Source organism: Oreochromis aureus, linkage group 8 (genome assembly GCF_013358895.1).
Source record: "Oreochromis aureus strain Israel breed Guangdong linkage group 8, ZZ_aureus, whole genome shotgun sequence".
NCBI classification, from domain to species: Eukaryota; Metazoa; Chordata; class Actinopteri; order Cichliformes; family Cichlidae; genus Oreochromis; species Oreochromis aureus.
The window spans coordinates 18186284-18205614 of NC_052949.1; the positions used below are offsets into that span (position 1 = coordinate 18186284).

Below are 19331 nucleotides of genomic sequence, written 5' to 3' on the forward strand. Positions count from 1 at the left end.
ACATTCACAAAGTGTGGGTGTTATCATAAGGAAGTTGAAAATATGAAGAAAACTGCATCTTGGGCAGACGGAAAAAACACACAACTTTGGACAGAAAGGTTATGTAATGGTTATTACAGCCTCGTGCAATAAATATGATGCATAACAAGACGGCTGATAAATTTAATCCAAACAAGGCATTTTGTAAAGGGTACAGCAAACTTTTTTTTCAAAATAGTTTCGACTTCAATCTCAAAATGATCAAAATGATAGTTTTTATTAATGTGGCCTTAATACTGCGTCGTGATGATTGATGATCTCTCTTTTTTCATGTATTGTTTTACACAAGCAGGAACTGTGCAGTGAACAAGAATGAAAACCGTTTGACAAAGAGGGAGATTGTTTTATCATCGGGTTTTTTAAAATCATGTTCTATTTGTGTTTTCGTGTGATTGTGTCGATTCATGAATAATAAGACGATTTAATGCGACTCACTGCTAAAACAACATATCAGTCTTTACCTTGGTAGGACTGTTCCTAGACACCCAGTAGACAATTCCAGACAGCATGCTTTCCATCATTCATGAGCATTTATGCTTTCCTGTGTTGATCTGCATGAATTTTTTTTCTTTTGTGTTTTTCTTGAAAGGTGATAGGTGTGAATGCATGACAGTTAAGTGCAGGTGACAGCTTGGGTTTTGAGTTTTGGAACTCGATCCATCAATAGTGTTTTCAATGCCAACATTTTTGTTTTAATTAAATGACAAACATTGCAACTAACCAGAATGCTATGTGGGTAATTACACTGACAAGTAATCTTAGATCTCTGCTACAGTTTCTTCTTCTTGTAAGGTCCTGGGAAGCTGGTTGAACATACAAAACTTTGCAATACGATAGACGTATTGATAGACAGTTCAAGTGTGTTATCACCCATCCAAATCAGTAACAGGAAGACAGCATCATCTGATTGAGAGTCATTGCTGTCATTAAAATGGAATGTTTTTTTCAGTTTTTTAAATTTCCCACAACCAGTTTTTAGTGAACACATATGATGCTGATATTAACTGCATACATGTAACCAGGAACCACAGCAGCCTGTTTGTCATAGCTTCACTCTTCTGTCAAGACTAATCAAAGCCATTCAGTTCACAGTTTGTGTTAATAATTATTTCATAATTGGTGGGATGGGGATGTTAGAAAGCAAAACCTGATTCATCAGCTCAAGCCACCTTCTTCCATTGTTCAATTGTCCAGTGCAGACAGTCCCATCAGCAATGTAGGTTCTTTTGGTAGTCTTACACATCTTATGTATCTTAACCAGCTTTTCATGGTGGCATGAAGCCAGCATATATTTTTCTGCACACAACTCTGATATCATCTATGATGGTTGTTCTAATAAATCCTGAAGGTACTGTTTTTTATTTTTATATATATCCAGTTTCTGGGTGTGTTTTGAGTTTTATGACATTTTAATGGCTCATTGCCCATTTCAACGTCATAGAATATGATGTGGCTCCTTTTAGCTTTTGTTGGATTAAGCATGTTTCGACCCATGCTGGAAATTATGACTTGTTCTATTCATTGAAGGGAACAATGTAAGTTTGTAGTTTTGATACATCAAAATACATGATGTAAACTTCAGTGTTTTGTTGCCAGGGTGTTTTGAGATTACGAGTCAGTGTTAAATGCATCATTTAAAGCTGCAACACTCAGCTGCCTTAATCACTGCCCGTGTGTTTTTTGTATGTTTGCTCATATATGGAAGCATATATGGATGTTTTTTGCGGGAAGTGACCTGCTAACCTTTGCAAATGCTGCCTGCTCAAGTGTTTCACAAACTAATTTATTGCAGTCCATTAAACACTTGGGGATCTGCGTGCATTCGATACCAAATATATCATGTATATCTGTGTTTTCAAGATCCCTTGAACAACTTATACATTGTTTAACTTTGTCTTTGCAAAGAGGTCAAATAACAGTACAGTGCACCACGATCTTAGTGGCTTTTTAGATTAAGAATAACCAGCAAAGAATTATTTATAGACACAAGTTATGGTCACAGATTATCTCTTTAATTTATGGGCAAGCACTTGTCAGAGAACCTATATATTTCTGAAACATGCACTGAAGTTAACATGACTGAAGTACCTCTAACACTTGGTGTTGAAAATACACAGGTTGTTGATGTGTCTTTAAGTGTTACATTTTTCATTTATCTTCCTCACAAGAAATGTGGAGTAAGCAAGGGAAAGGGGAATTCTAGAAATTTAGACTGGTGAAAATTTCAAAGTTAGGTATATTTTTCTAGCATGGTATTTGAAGAGGCTTCACCAGACAGAATTAAGTAAGTTATATGATATGTTTAAAAAAAAAAGAAGGTTAGCTAAGGGTTGAATAATTTTCTAAAAACTGTGTCTTAAAGCCAATGCTACCACAAATGTCTATTTACAAAGAAATAAAAGCACTTCTAATCATTTATTGATGTTACATGTAACACATTTAATTATATTCCAGGAAATGACAGATAAAATACTTCCTTAACTAAGTTTGCAAGTATCATTTTTTGCCATTTACAGAACATGCTCAACCAAATTGTTCTCATTTGGGCTAAAGTTTGGAATGCTAAGTTGTTCAGTTTTACATTTTGATGAGATCAAAAGAACATCTTATGAAAATTCAGTATTACTAATGCTTAATTTGATCTTGGGTTTTATTCCCCTAAATGAAAAAACAATGCAAAAAGGATACAGTCGGAACATTCATTCCTTGTACTGTTGAGTATATCCTGTATTAAAAGATTATAAGTAGACAAAACATAAAACTATGAAACCTTCCATTTAGCCAGATAAGCTTGGCACAGACAAGAGCCAAATCTCAGCCTTTTCCACTCCTCCCTTTTGATCATTTATTGATTACACAAGTTTATCACATCAACAAATATGAAACAACAGAACTGTTTTCAGATGGAATAGGCACTGTCAGTGTGTCGCAATGGTTATGAGAAATAAAACAGACACAAAACATACATTTTGAACTGAAACATCTGACTCTTGAAATTGGGATTTAGTCAGTTGAGTTGTACAAGTCAGATACCTATTCCATCCATTATGTGTTTATGCACCTCTTTGCGTATTGGTTATTATCTTGTCTTCATCCACTCAGCCCCACCAGTCATGTCAGATGACCGTCCCTCCCTGAGCCTGGTTCTGTTGGAAGTTTCTTCCTGTAAAAAGGGACGTTTTCCTGCCCACTGTAGCAAAAGCTCTCGCTCATAAGGGATCAATGATTGTTGTGGTTTCTCTTTAACTGAATTGAATTGAATTGAATTGAATTGAATTGAATTGAACATAATAAGATTGGTGACTTTCATAATGGTGGTTGGATGTGCTAGGTGAAAAACTAAGTACTTCATACTTAGTTTTTCCATGGTGCAAAAAGGAAACTAGTAAGAAAACAGTAAGGTGCTTGTAGATAGCAAACTTTGATACATCAAAAAAAGTTAAAGTGATCTGCTTTTCTCCTGAGCATTTTCCTTAGCCTTTTGTTTGTCCCTTCGACATATTTAATGCTTTATTTAAGGCTTCCATGGCACCTTTCTACTCTACCTTTGAGTGCTCCTGAAGCACTCAAAGCCATGAACCACCAACCTTCCTATTAGTAGATGAGGCCCTTTTCCGCCTGTACCTCTACAGCTACTCTTCACAGAAGAGTTGTCAATAGAATATTAGGTTTTGGAAACAAATCCTGATTAAGTTAAAATAGAATTCAAGAAAATGTTTGTTTTTGTTTCCGAAACGGTCAGCTAACAATCATTTCAGAATAATTAACGAACCAGCAACAACACTTAAGTTGTAAAAGAGTGACACATGATTTACTTGCTTTTTGATTGTGGGTGATCGTGGCTCAAGAGTTGGCAGTTCGTCTTGTAATCGGAAGGTTGCCGGTTCGAGCCCCGGCTTCAACAGTCTTGGTCGTTGCGTCCTTGGGCAAGACACTTCACCCGTTGCTTACTGGTGGTGGTCAGAGGGCCCGGTGGCGCCAGTGTCTGGCAACCTCGCCTCTGTCAGTAGCTACAATGTAGCTTGCCATCACCAGTGTGTGAGTGAGTGGGTGGATGACTGAATGTAGTGTAAAGCTTTTTGGGGTCCATAGTAAGTAAAGCGCTATACAAATACAGGCCATTTTTAGACTTAAAAAAAAATTCTTGTCTTTTTTTCTCCTTTTTTTCCAGATTAAAAAATATCTAAAAAGGTTTGTGTGTATGAAATGATAAACTGTTGAAACTGTTGAACCAAGTGTGAAATAAGAAATAAATACATGAAATGAAATCTGTTTCTGTTAAAACTAATCATGTTAAATGATAATAACTAATTCTGCCAAGAGTGATCAAATATCCAGCCAGAATTATGCCAGAAGTTTGTTGGTGGTTATTAAAGATGAATGCTGTACATGATTCCACCCTGGAAAAAGAACAGTTCAAAAGAGTCATTAAGAGCCCCAAATTACCATGACGCTCATGCCCATGATGAGTGCAACTTTTGACTTCAACAGCACATACCACTATTGCATGTCATTAAATGTTGTCTTCTTTCTCCCATAGTTTGTCTTCTTGTCCTTCCTTCTTCCTCCCTGAGTTTGGCTCTGCTGGAGTATTTTTCAAGTTAAAGGTGAATTCTTTTATTTCCATCATTGTTGCAAGTACTTTGATTTGTCACCATGAAAAATATGATTACATAAGCACACATTGTGCACATGCAATGTGTGTGACACTGTTTGTTTTCACTTTGGCATTCACAGGCAACTTTTCTAGTTTTGTTGTTTTTGTTGTTGTTGTTTTTTTTGTTTGTTTAATCAACCAGTCAAACCTATTGGAAGAATGTGTTATATCATATGTTACTATTTTCAGTCCATAGCTTGCTTAGAGCTGCTCTGGATGTCCCTGCTAATGTTTTCTCATGACCAGAAGGTTTTTAAACTAGAAAGCTTTGTGAAACACTTACTCAAACTACTTTCTGAGAAGGTTTTTGAGCAGAATACTGGTCCTGGGTTTTGGAAACAAATCGTATGTAATTGTGAAGTTAAATAAAAAATTGAAGAAAATGATTGTTTTAGAAAAAGGGGATTTTTTTCATTCATATTAAACTTCTGGAGGTGTGTTTTGTGCTTATATGGAGATATCTAATTATGATATGTTGCTGCTATTTTTGTATCTTCATGATAATGTTGGTCTGGGATGGTCAAAGGAGCATGGAAAGAAAAGCATCTGGACTTCAAGTTTTCTTGAAGACGTTTCACCTCTCATCCGAGAAGCTTCTTCAGTTCTAAGTGCAATTAATGTTCCAGATTTTAAGCCCTATAGGAGTGTCCGCAAGAGGGTCATTGATCCTCTACCTCATCACACGAGCCAAGGTGTGAAAACAGGTTTGGGTCAAAATCAGCCAAGGTTTCGGTTGGACCCATTGTAAACCTTGCCCAACCCTATCATGTGATTTATTGTTTTATTGGTCCAGGATCAACATTGCAATTGATCGACCAACTGATCAACAACATTGTTGCGATGTCATAACTTTGCAATGTGGCGGGAAAGAAAAAAGTGCTTTGGTTTGCCTAAAGCCCTAGAACAAAGAGTTAGGTTTACTGTTACCCAAATTTAACTAATTCGTCTTGGTTTGCTAATGTTTGCTTTTAAAAGCATTAGCTAACTTCTTGGCTAATGTTAATTGAACGCTCAGACCACGTCATTTGTCAGCTGTGATGTTGTTCCTGGATCAGCAGTTATGATGACACCAGCACAGAGATATCAGATCAGTTCCTAGTACACACCAGTCATTTCATATAGAAAGAATCAGCCACTGTGTAGAGGACCTAAACTTAAAGGATAAAGGGCAGCCATAGGATGACATACTGTGATATTCCAACTGTAGTGGTACTCAAAGATGACACATTTCTTTTAACTTTGTGCCATTATGATATCAGTGCAAAATGCATTTTAGGTTACGCCACTATACGCTAAAGGTCATGCTCAATTTTAAAAGCAATGCAATTGAGTAGAGATTAGGCAGGTTATATATGTCTAAGTAACATGGGCCACCTAGACTGGTTCCTGATCAACTGTAGTTTTTGCTGACATAAAAGTCAAACTGACAAAAGACGGCACTCCCTCGTTACTTTCATTTGGCTGACATACTAATCTTGCTGTTATTAAAAGTAACAGCAACTTCAATTTTAGTCATGCAACTCGATGCTTCCTATTAAAAGAACGGGCATTAGTCATCACCATTGTTAACAGGTATGTTGATGAGAGCATCTTATATCTATCTATCTTGAGAAAGTAACTTAAGGACAGTCAGATTTGCATTATGTTTAGCATGTTCCAGGAAGTACTGTGCCTAACCTTTATGTACCTTAATATCATAGCTTAACTGTTTAACTTTAATTTGAGACACTGCGCATTAATTGTAGCCAGAGTAACATAGAGTCATGTATTGTAATGGTTACAAAATAAATAAATGGATCAGATTCACATTAACATGGCACCAATTCAATTCAGTCCAATTCAGTTGTATTTATTGCTAATCATGGCAGCAGAGGAACAAGATCTAAGCACAAGATCCATAGAGGCTGGGGTCAACCACAGGTGCAGGCTGTGTAAAGATGCCCCTGAGACAATCCAGCACAAAGCAGCAAGGTGCAAGATGCTAGGAAGAAGGGCATACATGAAATGCCATAACCAAATGGTTGGTATAGTATATGGCTCAAGCAGATCCCAGGAACAACATCGAAGATCTTTGTCCAGACGACTGCAGTCCTAGGAACAGCTAAGATACTGCACAGGAAACTCAAGCTCCCAGGCCTCTGGTAGAGGACCTGAGTTTGAAGGAGCTTTAAATTCCCTCCTCGCTTTATATATATTATATCAAACATGTAAGTGAAGTGAACCCTAGCAGACATGAAGCTTCAGACCTGTGGCGTCATACAAGAATCACACATTTCAGTTTGAAACAAGTGGGGTTTTTTTTTTTTTTATTTAAACTGGCTAGAAGAATACATTCTCCACTGCTAAAGCATAGTGTTCGATTTAAAAATATACTGTTATACTTTGCTTTTTGTATAGCAAACATATCACCTTTACTAAAGAAACATATATTTTTTTAATTAGTGATTTTTTTTTCTCATTAGATATTTTTTGATGAAGTAAAAGAAACAGCTATTTTATAGCAACTGCAGAAATATTTTTGTTTGGTAATCTCAGTTTCAAGGTTTAATATCATGTCAGTATGACATTAATCCCCTCAAAGTTTTATAAGCTGCATTTCTGCTCACCCTAAAATCAACCAATAATAATAATACAATGAAAGTAATGAAAATTACATATTCAAATGTCACCAATGAAAAACCACTTTCCAAGCTAACATATAAAGAACCTAATAAGTGCAGCACAGTATATTCTTCACAGCAGTTCTTGGCTGATCCAAATTATATAAAATAGACACAGATGCTGCGTTCCAGCAGCAGAAACCATAACAGATGTCGAGAAGCACTGGCTACAGATCCACTGTTCCCACGAACGCTGCCAGCTGTAGTTAGGATTGTTCTGGTATGACGGGGCTGTGTGGGTCGATACACATTGAAATATCCTGTTTGATTAGGGAACATCTTCATCTGGTGGATTTAAAGGGAAAAAAACATATTTTAAGACATATTTAATGTTCACATCATTATTTGATGTCTATGTTCCTGCACTAGAATACATGCCCCTGGTTTATTGGTCCAGAATTGTAACCTGTTATGTAATCTGCTAACTGCTGGCGCCTGTCATAGAAGTCTCATAAGGGTTGATGAAAAGGTGAACTCACCTGACGCACATCCAGATTGCCAAAGATTGTGTTGAACTGTTGAAGACAGTCACGTGTATTTCCTCTTCCTGCCCAGCACTGATTAGTGATATACTGAGAGCAGCTGATTTCACAGATAAGTGAAAGCTTCATTCACATCAGAGGAAACTGAGCAGATGAATCACTTTACCTGACCCAACATTATACTGACTCTATTTGAACGTAGTCTATCATAGCTTTTTGTGCTGTGGTGCAGTTCTATCATTACTCTAGCATTAAACATCATTGCATCTCCTTGTTTCACATTATTGCTATGAAAAAGTACGGTATTTTCTTACTTTTTTATGATAGTAAATGCGCTTTGCTTTTCAATGTGTGTTGTTAAGGTCAACTATCACAATCATACTTGATCTTGGGCACTGATTTCAAGTCTATCAAGTTTCCTAAAAACTGTTCAATACAGTCATCAAGTCAAGGACAACATAAAAAAAAATCAATATTTGCAGTGAAATGTAGTCAGCATTTATTAATTAAGAATAGTTTCCTACATGATATATGCATGTTGGTATGCGTGAAAGTTATTCCAACTGAAGGCCAAGGATCACGTGTTTCTGATACATTCTGTTTTTAGGTATGTTTCTTTTGTGATATAAAGTTGCCAACATTAATGATATAAAACATACCATAGCTTCTCTCTGCTTTTCTGGGATTAAACATGCTTAAAACTTGGCTAGAGATCATGACCTGCCACTAAAGAAAAGGGAGACATTTTGGATTTTCACACGACCAGCTGTCCAAAGGACTGAACAGTGAACTTTAAATGTAATGTCATAGTTTACCTAGTAAAGTTAAACACAATAAAAGTTTAAAGTTGTTAATATTCATTCACTAAAGATTCCTACTATTATATATTTAATAATATTTGCACTGAATAAACCTACGTTGTTTTAAATCTATAGTGTGTTGTAGTATCTCTATAGATAATGAGGAACTAGTAAAAAAAAAAATCCCTGTTAAGTCACTGCCCAGGGGAGAGATATTTTAATATTTTATATGATAAATTCTTCTTGATCAGTGGTTTAATCGATTTAATGTCTTAGCAAGGTGATAGCAGACCTGTACCTTTTATTTTTTTTGGAAATCCCTCAATCAGAATGTCGCCTTTAGATGGAAACTAATGAGATAATGTCATGCTAACATCTAAATCCATAAACTCTCAGCTCAAGTGGCTGACCGGAATGTCACGTGGAATACACATTACCGACTCTCTACCATCAGTATTACTGTTTATTTCAAGTTACAGCTGTTGGTTAAAATATTTAAAAATTGTTTAAGACTGAAAAAATGTGCAATTTTGTAGAAAGTAAAAAAGGGCTGGTTTCTATATAGTGCTCAAAGTGCTTTATACAACTTCCCTCATTCATACTCACTCACACAAACACTTTTTTCTATGCTTTTTCTAATTAAGTGCTGTTCACACACGTTCATACTCGGATAGGTGCATTGGAGAGCAACTTGGTGTTAGTATCTTGCCCAAGGATATTTAGCATGCAGGGTGAAGAAGCCAAGGATCAAACCACCAAGCTATGACCTACTCTACCTCCTGAGCTACAACAACCCCAAAAAAGCATTTGTTCCCTATCTAGGTGCCTCTTAATAACAATCAGCCTTCTCATTATGTAAACACAATCCAGTACAAAGGGAATATAGTAATTTTAACCATTGTACATAGGAATGTCAAACATCTGTATTATTACTCCCATTTTTCTTCATCTGGCATACTATACAAAGGCCTCAAAACTGAATTACCTTTTTAAAATATCTGACATTACGTATAACTTACCAGGTTTAAGTCCACATTGATTGACTCTTTAAAGATTGTCCAGACAACTGTTTCACTGCATAAAGGTGTAGTTAAGGAGCCACTGTAGCGATAGTATTCATGGCGGTTCACATCGCCAAGCAAGTCATCAATGGAGATATCGTCTGTGACCTTCACTGTTGTACCTGCAAGGAAGCGAAAATGCACAAGTTGCAGTGATCTGCTTAGGTTCTCATTCAGAATTTTGCTTTTATATTCAACAAAGTACATGTGTGCTCACCAACTTTGTGGATCTTCGAGAGATAGCTGGTCAGTTTTTTCCAGGCGTTTGTCTTAGATGTTAGCGCTGACGTGGGATGTGTCTATCGAGACAGTTATATTGGATAATTAGAAAGTCAAACATATGGGTTATAGTTTAACAAACTTAAAAAATTAAAACATTAAAAAACACACCGTTGCTGTTCCTGATACAGTGCTCCCATGAGAGGTTCTCTTGGTAGTATGGGTGGACTGTGAAATGGACATTAAGACAAAGTGTTTACAGACAGCTTATGCTTTCTTTTTATAGACCTATCAATCACTTTAGGTTTTTTGTTCACTTTTCTCAGATTTCTGTGGAATTCTAATGATCTTTTAGGTCAAATGAGGAGAAAATGTACATTTTTTACTTTAACTATCAGAAATGGATTTCCGTCCTTGAAATAAAAACGTGATGGCACCTGTCAGTCAGTGGAAACTGTCATTTGGAATTATTTCTACCCTGTTAAAGTAGCTTTTTTTGACATGTACATGTTTGGTACATTTATTACAAGCAGTCAAAAGTGTTTGATACCAATACAGCACATATACTACAGTATTGTTAACAGTTTCACTTGTCCAAGTTTTACCTCAATAAAAAATCCCAGCACTGCCAAGCCATCAGGTGCCTGTAGTGCCTGATCCAGGGTTAAATCCTTTCTCTTGCTTACAATGTGCATCTGGACAAGAAAAAGAATTAATGGAATGAAGTATAAACAAACATAAAAAAAAAAAAGCTTAATCTTTGTCACTACCTCCATTGGGTATCTTATTGAGTTCACAGTATGCTCTGAGCCTTCAGATGTATCTGATGTGTCACCCCAGTGGAAGTGGAACTGTAGGATGGTATAGTCATGCTCCAAACCTCCCCCTGACACCTCCATCAAATTTTTCACCAGTACACACTTCACTGGAAGTTGTTTGAGAACAAAAGAAGAGAATATTACAAACATACTCTTTGATTTCTCTGAAATGTCATTGCAATGTAACATCTTGTAATGATGTAAATAAGAATGTTTACGTCAATCATATCCAAAACAATTGTGCATAAAAAAAAACCTTTCAAACCTGAATGGCCTGTGTTGGTGATGTACTTGATAGCATGCTTGTCATCAAAATTTTTAAATATGAAGGCATCAAGATTGCTGTCTGGCACAACATTGTTTGTGTTAATGTTGATGGGTGACTGATATGTACCACCACAGTGGGAGCCGGGCAGAAGGTGCCAAGAAGGTGGAGTGTCAGCTATTTGCAGAAAACATTTTTAGGACAAGTCAAAATCAAAATGGAGTATAACCTGCATAAAACTCTACAGCTAAATGTGCTGATACATACCACAGTGATGTGGATCATAACACCATTCATCTGAAGAATGGGAAAATAGTCAGATATGTAATGTGCCAATTGGAGTCATAAAAATGCATGAATCACTTATGTGTTTTGCAGCTTACAGGGAGGCAGAGGAGTTCCAGGGGAGGCATACACATGACGTTTATGAAGAGGTTGTGTAGGTCGGTAGATATTAACCAGCTTTGTTTCCATGGGAAACTTCTTTATCTGAGAACAGATTACCAAAGTTTCATCCACTGTAATGTTACAATCAAAAATGCATTTTGAAATTGTTAATGTCTCCTGGTGCCCTGGCAGCACAGACAAACACTTCTTTACTTCTAGAGTATGACTGAGTAGGGCACATTCAGAGAGCCTGCACTTTGGTGTAAGAACAAGGAAACATATCTTTTTTTAATCATAACTGAAAACAGACAACATATCAAACGTTTTACATGGAAAATATACCATTTTAAGAAAAAAAAGGTCATTTTGAATTTAATGGCAGCAACACATCTTCAAGAAATGACACAAGACTATGTGGCATCCTCCCCTCTTATAACAACAGTCCAGAAACATCTGATCACTGAGGAAACCAATGCTGGACTTTTGTAAGGGGTAAGCTTTGGCCATTCTTTTCATGATACTCCAAATGTGTAAAAGATCTAGACTCAAGCCAGACCACAGCACCCAGACTCCTCTATATTATGAAGTCATGCTGCCATAATAGATTTAGTATATGGCTCTATATAGTAATTGGAAATATGTCAGAACTTTCTTGGAAAAGATGCCATCCAGATGGAAGAATATGTCCCTTTTAAACCCATATCAAGATTTTAGTACCAGTGTCGCCCTTCCGCATCTGCAAGTCAATTTCATAAGTGCTAATGTAACCCTGTACAAGCAGACATGCAGGCTTTTGAACTGGGTGCAAATACCATTCTAGTTGGTTGCTCTTTTCTTTAGTTTAGAAGCTGCAGCATCCATGTTGTCTAAGTTGTACCATTTCAGATTTTGATTTATCTGACCACAGAACAGTGTGTCCCACTTGGCTTCTGTCCATTTGAAGTTAACTTTGGTCCAGAGAAGACAGCAGCATTTCTGACAGAGTTTTAACCTACATTTGTGTATGGCATGGAGAACCGTGTTCACAAACAGTGATTTTCATAACAGAATCATGACTGTTTTAAATGCACAAAGCCTGAGGGCCTGAAGATCACAGGCATCCAGCAGGGATTTTTGGCTTTTGCTGTTTTGACCCTTCTGCTTTCTTCTACTGCTACTGTGGGGATTTGGTTGTGAACTGTGTCAAACATACAGCACCATCAGACTGCATCTCCATAGCTCAGTCAATTAACTTTCAATTTGATCATTGGTTAATTATGGTTTGGTATTTTAATCCCGAAGTCTAAAACGTGGTGAACATCAGAAGATGGATGTCTTTACTGCTTGTTTTATCAGCATACCTAAATTGAACAAAGACACTTTTTTCATGTCAAGATGAGTTGCAACCAGAGGCATCCTTTAAAAACCTTCAGCTCTTCTGAGGCTTTAGAGCACTTTACTCTACAAAATCTGTAAAGAGATTTTGATTTGCAAATTTGTGAAGCCCACTTTATTATGGGCCATTTTGCTGTTATGTCAGTGTACTGTTCATGTGATTCTGCTGTACTGCCAGACAAGATCAGCTATGGTAGATTTTCTAACATATGAATACAAAAAAGCACAAAATTAGACCTGATGTCATAAAAAGTAGCTGGTACTTGGAAGAGGCTACTGGGGTTAGTATAGATTTGTAAAACCACACCAAAAACGAAGTCTGAAAAGAAAACTTTTCTGAAACAACAACAATACAAACTACACTTCAGAATAAAATTAAATAAATAATAATAATGCACAAAATTGTCTAATATTTAAAAAAAAAAATTTAAAAAAGGAAATGCCCCACCTAATGACGTGTTGGTGCATTTAGTCACTGAGACTGTGAACTAGCTGCCTTATTCATAATGTAATCCAGGTTCTGGACATCTTAAATCTTGCCCTGACAATTATCCTCAATATAATTTTTAGCAAATCTGTTTTGAAATCTTACTGAAAGAAAGCAAATCAAAAAAAAGAAAGAAAAGAAAAGAGGGAAAAAATATATAGTAAATACAAAACTCTAATAATTGTGGTGTATTTCTTCTGTTTCCACAAAAATATACTCTCGGATGTCATCCTCCTATCATGCCTGTCAAATCCAGGCCGATGAGGTGCTTTATAATCTTACAGACTATGCACACAAAAGTGTTCTAAAAGGTTTACATACTCATTGATGCCTTAAGTTAAATTCAACGAGTCATGCATCTGCTGAGCCACCAGACAAGTATAGGGCTTACATAGACATATGTATGCCTCGCTAACTGCAGACAGCTGATTGCCATCAGGTAGATAAGGTGAAAAGAAAGACTTCACGTGTCATTCTGTTACATTTGCATGACTCAGAATTATCTGTTTATCCCACACAGTCACATGCAGTTTGCCCAACATTTTCACTTGGTGATACAGTCAACAGAAAAAACATAAACAAAAAGGCATGATTATCAAACACAATAATCAAAGCAGACACCAGCATGTACCAGGGTGTTCCATCAGTATGTCACGAGTGCTTGGCTGCATGTTTCAGAGTTTGCTTCTGCAAATGTTTGTGATTCCAACACAGACTGGATAGCAGAAGAATTCCATTTGCCAAGAGTCATTTACAGGTCAAGCTATTCCCTATAATTAAGTGATAAATTAACTGATATCTAATACATAAATTAATATAAGAAGCTTTTTCTTCAGCATTTTCTCATACAGCTTGGTTCATTTAGTTAGTTGTGTTTGTGTTAAAAGGTGGGGAGAACATTCATATTTGCAGATCTCCTTACATTCACTAAACACGAACTTTGCTCCTCTTATGCTAAAGAGAACTCACCAGTTCACTGTTGACGTGGATTGGCTCATGAAAGATTGTCCACACGACTGCTTCGGTGCAAGCAGGCGTTGTCAGGGAACCCATGTATCGGTAGAACTTTGTCAAATTTACATTTCCAATTAAGTCATCAATACAGATGCTATGGTCTAAACCAACCTTGCTCCCTGTGGAAAGATTAGAATGAAAGAGACTTGAATTTAAAAGGATAAATAAATGTAATCATAAAGTTATTTGCAATTTATATTCACTTCAGTCCATGTTCACAAAAGTCAAGAGGCATGGTTTGTCAGCTACTGTCTCACCCTCTTCTACTTCATGACTTTACAAGCTTTTATTGTTTGACTTCAAAAATAATTCCACATACAGATAAGTTGGTCAAACACAAATTTCCTTTAACTATTATTATAACTACAACAACAATGGCAGGTCATTCTTGTAAACTACTGTTTTCAATATTCTTTTTTTTTTTTTTTTTTAAACAAAAGCCACTGGAACTGTAGTGAAACAAAAGACCAACCCTTGTTGGTGAGGTTTGACAGGTATGATGTAAAGTTCACCCATGGCTCTGACATGTCCACAGCATCTGTTGCCTTTAGGGAGAACACAAAATTACTCCTGAAATATTACTTTCAGAATGTGGACTTCAACTCTACATTATGTACAAATGCTAATTATGTTCATGTTTAAAAGCCGTCAATGTAAACCAGTTTTGTGAGTGTCGCCTATTTAAAAATAGCAGTGTGGGTCTGGGGCATACAGACATTTATAAAAAACCCAAGTACAGCATATCCGTCTGGATGCTCTGGAGGGGCAGTGAGACCATCCTTCTGAGTGACTATGTGCATCTGGAAGAGAGTCCAACAACTTATAAGGCAAAGCAAAATATAGAAAAGGAGTTTAGATGTCAAGTAATGAAGAAACATTGTACCTCCATTGGATATCTGTGCTCATCAATTGTGTGCTCTGAGCCTGGATTTTTTACATCACCCCAGTGAAAGTGAAACTGAAGTGCGGTATATGTTCCACTGAGTCCACCTCCACTCACTTTAACTTCATTTCCTTTCAGTGTGCACTCGACTGCAAATGGTATAGATTGTTGTAACTTGGAAAACTTTGCATGTCTATGCAGTTTTAGTTAGATTAAAAAGAAGATAAACATATTTAATTATGACAGGGATGGCTTTGAAGCCTTTCTTGAGTTCTATAATATACTACACAAATGACATTCGCTATTACCCAGTGCTGAAAAATACTTTTTCTCCGCCAAATTTATAAAATGCATTTTCATTTTCATTATTAGCAGTAAAGTATCTCAAAAAGCAAATCAACTTAAATACTTGAGTAGTTTGTGTACCTGTATGTCCGTTGTTCATAATGGACGTGAAGACATCCCGAGAGTTGAAACCGATGAGGTTGAAGTTTCCCAGGTTAGGGTCAGTCGTTACATTTTTGGTCACGATATCAACAGGTGACTGCTTTGATCCTCCACAAAACCTATTAGGGAGTTCTACCCACTGACTCGGAATATGAGCTGTAAAATTGAAATGTGGACTTAATACCACAAGTCAACCAATTAAGTTGATCAAAATCGTTCATTCAAATGTTTATCGGATACTTACCACAGCCTTCATAACACCAACCACTTGCAGCGGCTGAAACGGAAACACAGCAAATATGAGCTTCGAATAATGCTCAGTCACATCCTGGATAAACTGTGGCTTGTTTTTATAAACATGTAAAAGTGACATGAGGGAGAAAGTGAAGTATTATATGTTTATGTTCAACATGAGTGGGACAGGTTGGTGCTAATCATTATAAAAGTAAAAGTAAAGCATTTTACTCACCACATTTTGTCAAAGCCCAGAAACCCAGGTACAGCACAAGGGTGGGATAATACATCTTCAAGGGGAAAATAAAACCAATCATCAATAACAAAAAAAATAAATCCTTCCACTTTAGATTTGAGATTTTAGGAAAGAGGAAGCATCTCAGTATTGTTCTCAGTGGAATTTTAGTTTATTCTATTAAGATAGAATAAATTTAAAACAAGCATCACAAAGCCCTAAAATGATCACTTGGATGAGATTTGTGATCCTCATTCTTTTACAAAACTCCATGAAGAAGCTGTCAAGATTAGACAGCTGTTCATATTACTGTACTCAGGGTTAAAAGTTTGACAAATCATCCTACCTTCACTCTTCCAGTCTCTGGGTTCCAAGTCTTATGAAGTGATGTGTTGGTTTCAAGTCTCAGATTAAAAACTTTTGTCCACTTTCAATGAGTCCATCAGTGACAAAGGGGTAAGAAACTGCTCCAGTACACTTCAAGATACTTATCTATATCTATCTATCTATCTATCTATCTATCTATATATATATATATATACATATACACATATATATATTATGGTAATCAATGGGAGGACACCCCCTGTGCATAAACAAAGAGCAGTATAGGGGAGACACACAATATGGGTGAAGACACTTTCTCAGAATGTGGTATTCAAATAGAGGCATCAATAGGAGTGTACCAGTTATCAGGTTAAGTCAGTATGTTTAACTATATTCATTCTACTCCGATGCATCACTTAGGTGCTTATGCATATATGAAATCATATATTTGATCCCAGAGGATGGAATAATTAAAGAAATGGACAAAACAAGACAAAACCCCAAAATAGTGCATACTGCAACAAAATGTACTCATTCCAATGGCAATACATTTTTTCTAAAGCACAGCACAAACAAATCTTGTTATGCACAAGAAGTTTCAGATGCTCAGCTTACAAAATGTTTCATAGGAAATAGAGCTGTTTGTCGGGTTTCTTTCTTTTCTTTTCTTTTACAATCCAGAAAAACCACCCTTAGTTGCTATTACTCCTAGACGAGACAAAGGTGAAAATATAAGAAAGGTCTTATTCAAAACACTCTGATTTGGTGCAGTGACAGGTCCTTCACTTTGTTTTTTGTATAGAGTTTATCATTTGTATTATCATTTATGCAAACTTGTGGATTTTTTTTTTTCTTAATCACTGAGTTGGACAACCAAGCCCCCATATACAGTGTTCGGGTCAAACAAAGCTGATGGTATGAGCTTCATATTCAGATGACATTTTTGAAATTGATATTACTCCTGCATTTCCTGTGATACTATTTAAAACATTGCACTGTATAGTTGTAGGGCCCCCAGGAACAAATTAAAGTCACTGACATGGAGATTTAACCTATCCATTCATGTGACACATCAATCAAAAATAATGATACTGATAAAAAAAAAAAAAAACAATACCACTAAATCTCTATTATTGAAAAGGGAAATGAAAAACGTATTCCAAAGTGCAAACTTTATATTTTAAAGAGAAAATAAAATGAAAGATTCATCCTACCAACAGGTGCCTATTAGCATTCAATATGACCCCAATCATGTGACCATCCACAAACTATTATCAAATAAAATAAAACTATTATACACAAAACATTCACAAATGTTTAGATCAGCAAATAAATTAAGACATGATTCCCACAAACCGCAGTAATTACACTAGTCAGCCAACAGTGGTGACAAATTTATTAAAATCCAATAGTCAAATTCCATTCATATATCAATTTATTAGAAAATATTGATAGGTAGAGGTACAGAGATTTACAATTTGTTATCACACGGGCGGCATGTCTGTTACCTGGTAATGTTTAATGTCAACCAGTCTTGTGTTTATACACGCATCACTTTGGTAAGTGAATCTACACAAAAAGGTTTTCTGCCCTTCATGTCCTCACACATTCATCACTATGCTTCATTAGGCCCAGTTCTCTTTGTGTTTATGCGGAACAGAAATCCAGCAAACACACAACACCTTTTTCCAAAACATTAAAGACGATGGCGAGATATGGAGTAAACTGACACAGTCAAATGAAAATGGTTGTTTATTAAGACATATGACTGTGCGGATCAGTGAAAGACTTGATCTTGACATGACAATGTTTATCATTTTTACAATTTGTTGGTCTTTATTTTTCTTATTTTCTTTGCAAAATCACTGACAAATGAACAAAGATTTTTTAGTTGGGAAGCACAGAAAGATTGCACCTGATCTTACTAATTTACAAAAAAATACATTATATTATTTAATCATCTGATGTTTACTTCTGAGTACAGTAGATCAATTTTTCCTGTTTACTTTGGTTCATTTGTCACAATGAGTACTGCCTCTTAGTCTGTGGCAGTATGTCGACAAAACAAGCACAGTTGTTTTGGTTTGATCTTAAAGACAACAAACCGCTAACAAAAAAGACATGGATCACAGGGTCCCTGTTTGATTGACAGAGTTGCATGTTTACTTGTTGAAAAAGATTTTTAAATTGTTGGTATCAAGTTTGGCCTTTGATTTGGACCATTTTTTCCTTTTTGGTAATCTGTTTTTTACACCTTTATGTGTGTTATGTAAGACTAAGTGCCTGAATTACCTATAGAGAAATATAAGTCATGACATCTGACATTTGCACCGGTGCCTTACTGGCTTCCGGGTTTTATTGTTTACAAAATCTTTAACCCACAACTTCAGTTTCTGAACCCAATTTATTGTGAACCATTTAGAGACTGTAACAGTTAAATCGCAGAAGCTAAAGGATACATATGATGCAAAAAGCAACTATGCTAAAGACATTTTTATTAAAAGAACTAAATTTTTTATTGGATAATGGCAAAACAGTTTGTACAGTGTTTTGCATTAAATTGTACTCTAACGGGATGCAAGCACAAGAACTCAAAAAGGACACAACATGAGAAATTGCAAATTGTCATAATGTTCATGGTCCTTTTTTCCTCTAGTGCAGTCACACATATTCCTATCAAGTACATAAAGCATGATATATGGAATTATGTAGCAAAGAAAAAAAAAATACAACTCTAAATATGCCTTTATTTTAGATTCCTGAAAGTAGCCACCCTTTGCTTTGTTGACAGCGCTGCAAAGCCTTGGCATTCTCTTAATCAGCTTCATGATGTAGTCACCAGGAATGGTTTCACTTCACAGCTGTGCCTTGTCAGGCTTCATTTGGGGAAATTTTTGCCTTCTTGATGAGATTGGGACCATCAGTTGTGTTGTGCAGGAGTC

General features: G+C 36.2%; 1 protein-coding gene across 1 annotated transcript; it reads right to left on the reverse strand.

The window, feature by feature from the left end:
* Window positions 1-6823: 6823 nt before the first annotated feature.
* LOC116315020 (carbonic anhydrase-like) lies at window positions 6824-16561 on the reverse strand. The gene is made up of 17 exons (XM_039616609.1): window positions 16409-16561; window positions 16063-16117; window positions 15838-15870; window positions 15573-15749; window positions 15147-15295; window positions 14980-15063; window positions 14736-14808; window positions 14219-14382; window positions 11385-11490; window positions 11269-11298; window positions 11002-11178; window positions 10689-10843; window positions 10524-10613; window positions 10090-10146; window positions 9917-9998; window positions 9658-9821; window positions 6824-7641 (listed from the first exon to the last, which is right to left on the reverse strand). Exons 2-17 carry the CDS (start codon window positions 16115-16117, stop codon window positions 7456-7458), a joined length of 1782 nt encoding a protein of 593 aa, XP_039472543.1. The 5' UTR covers window positions 16409-16561; the 3' UTR covers window positions 6824-7455.
* Between the last annotated feature and the right edge of the window lie 2770 nt (window positions 16562-19331).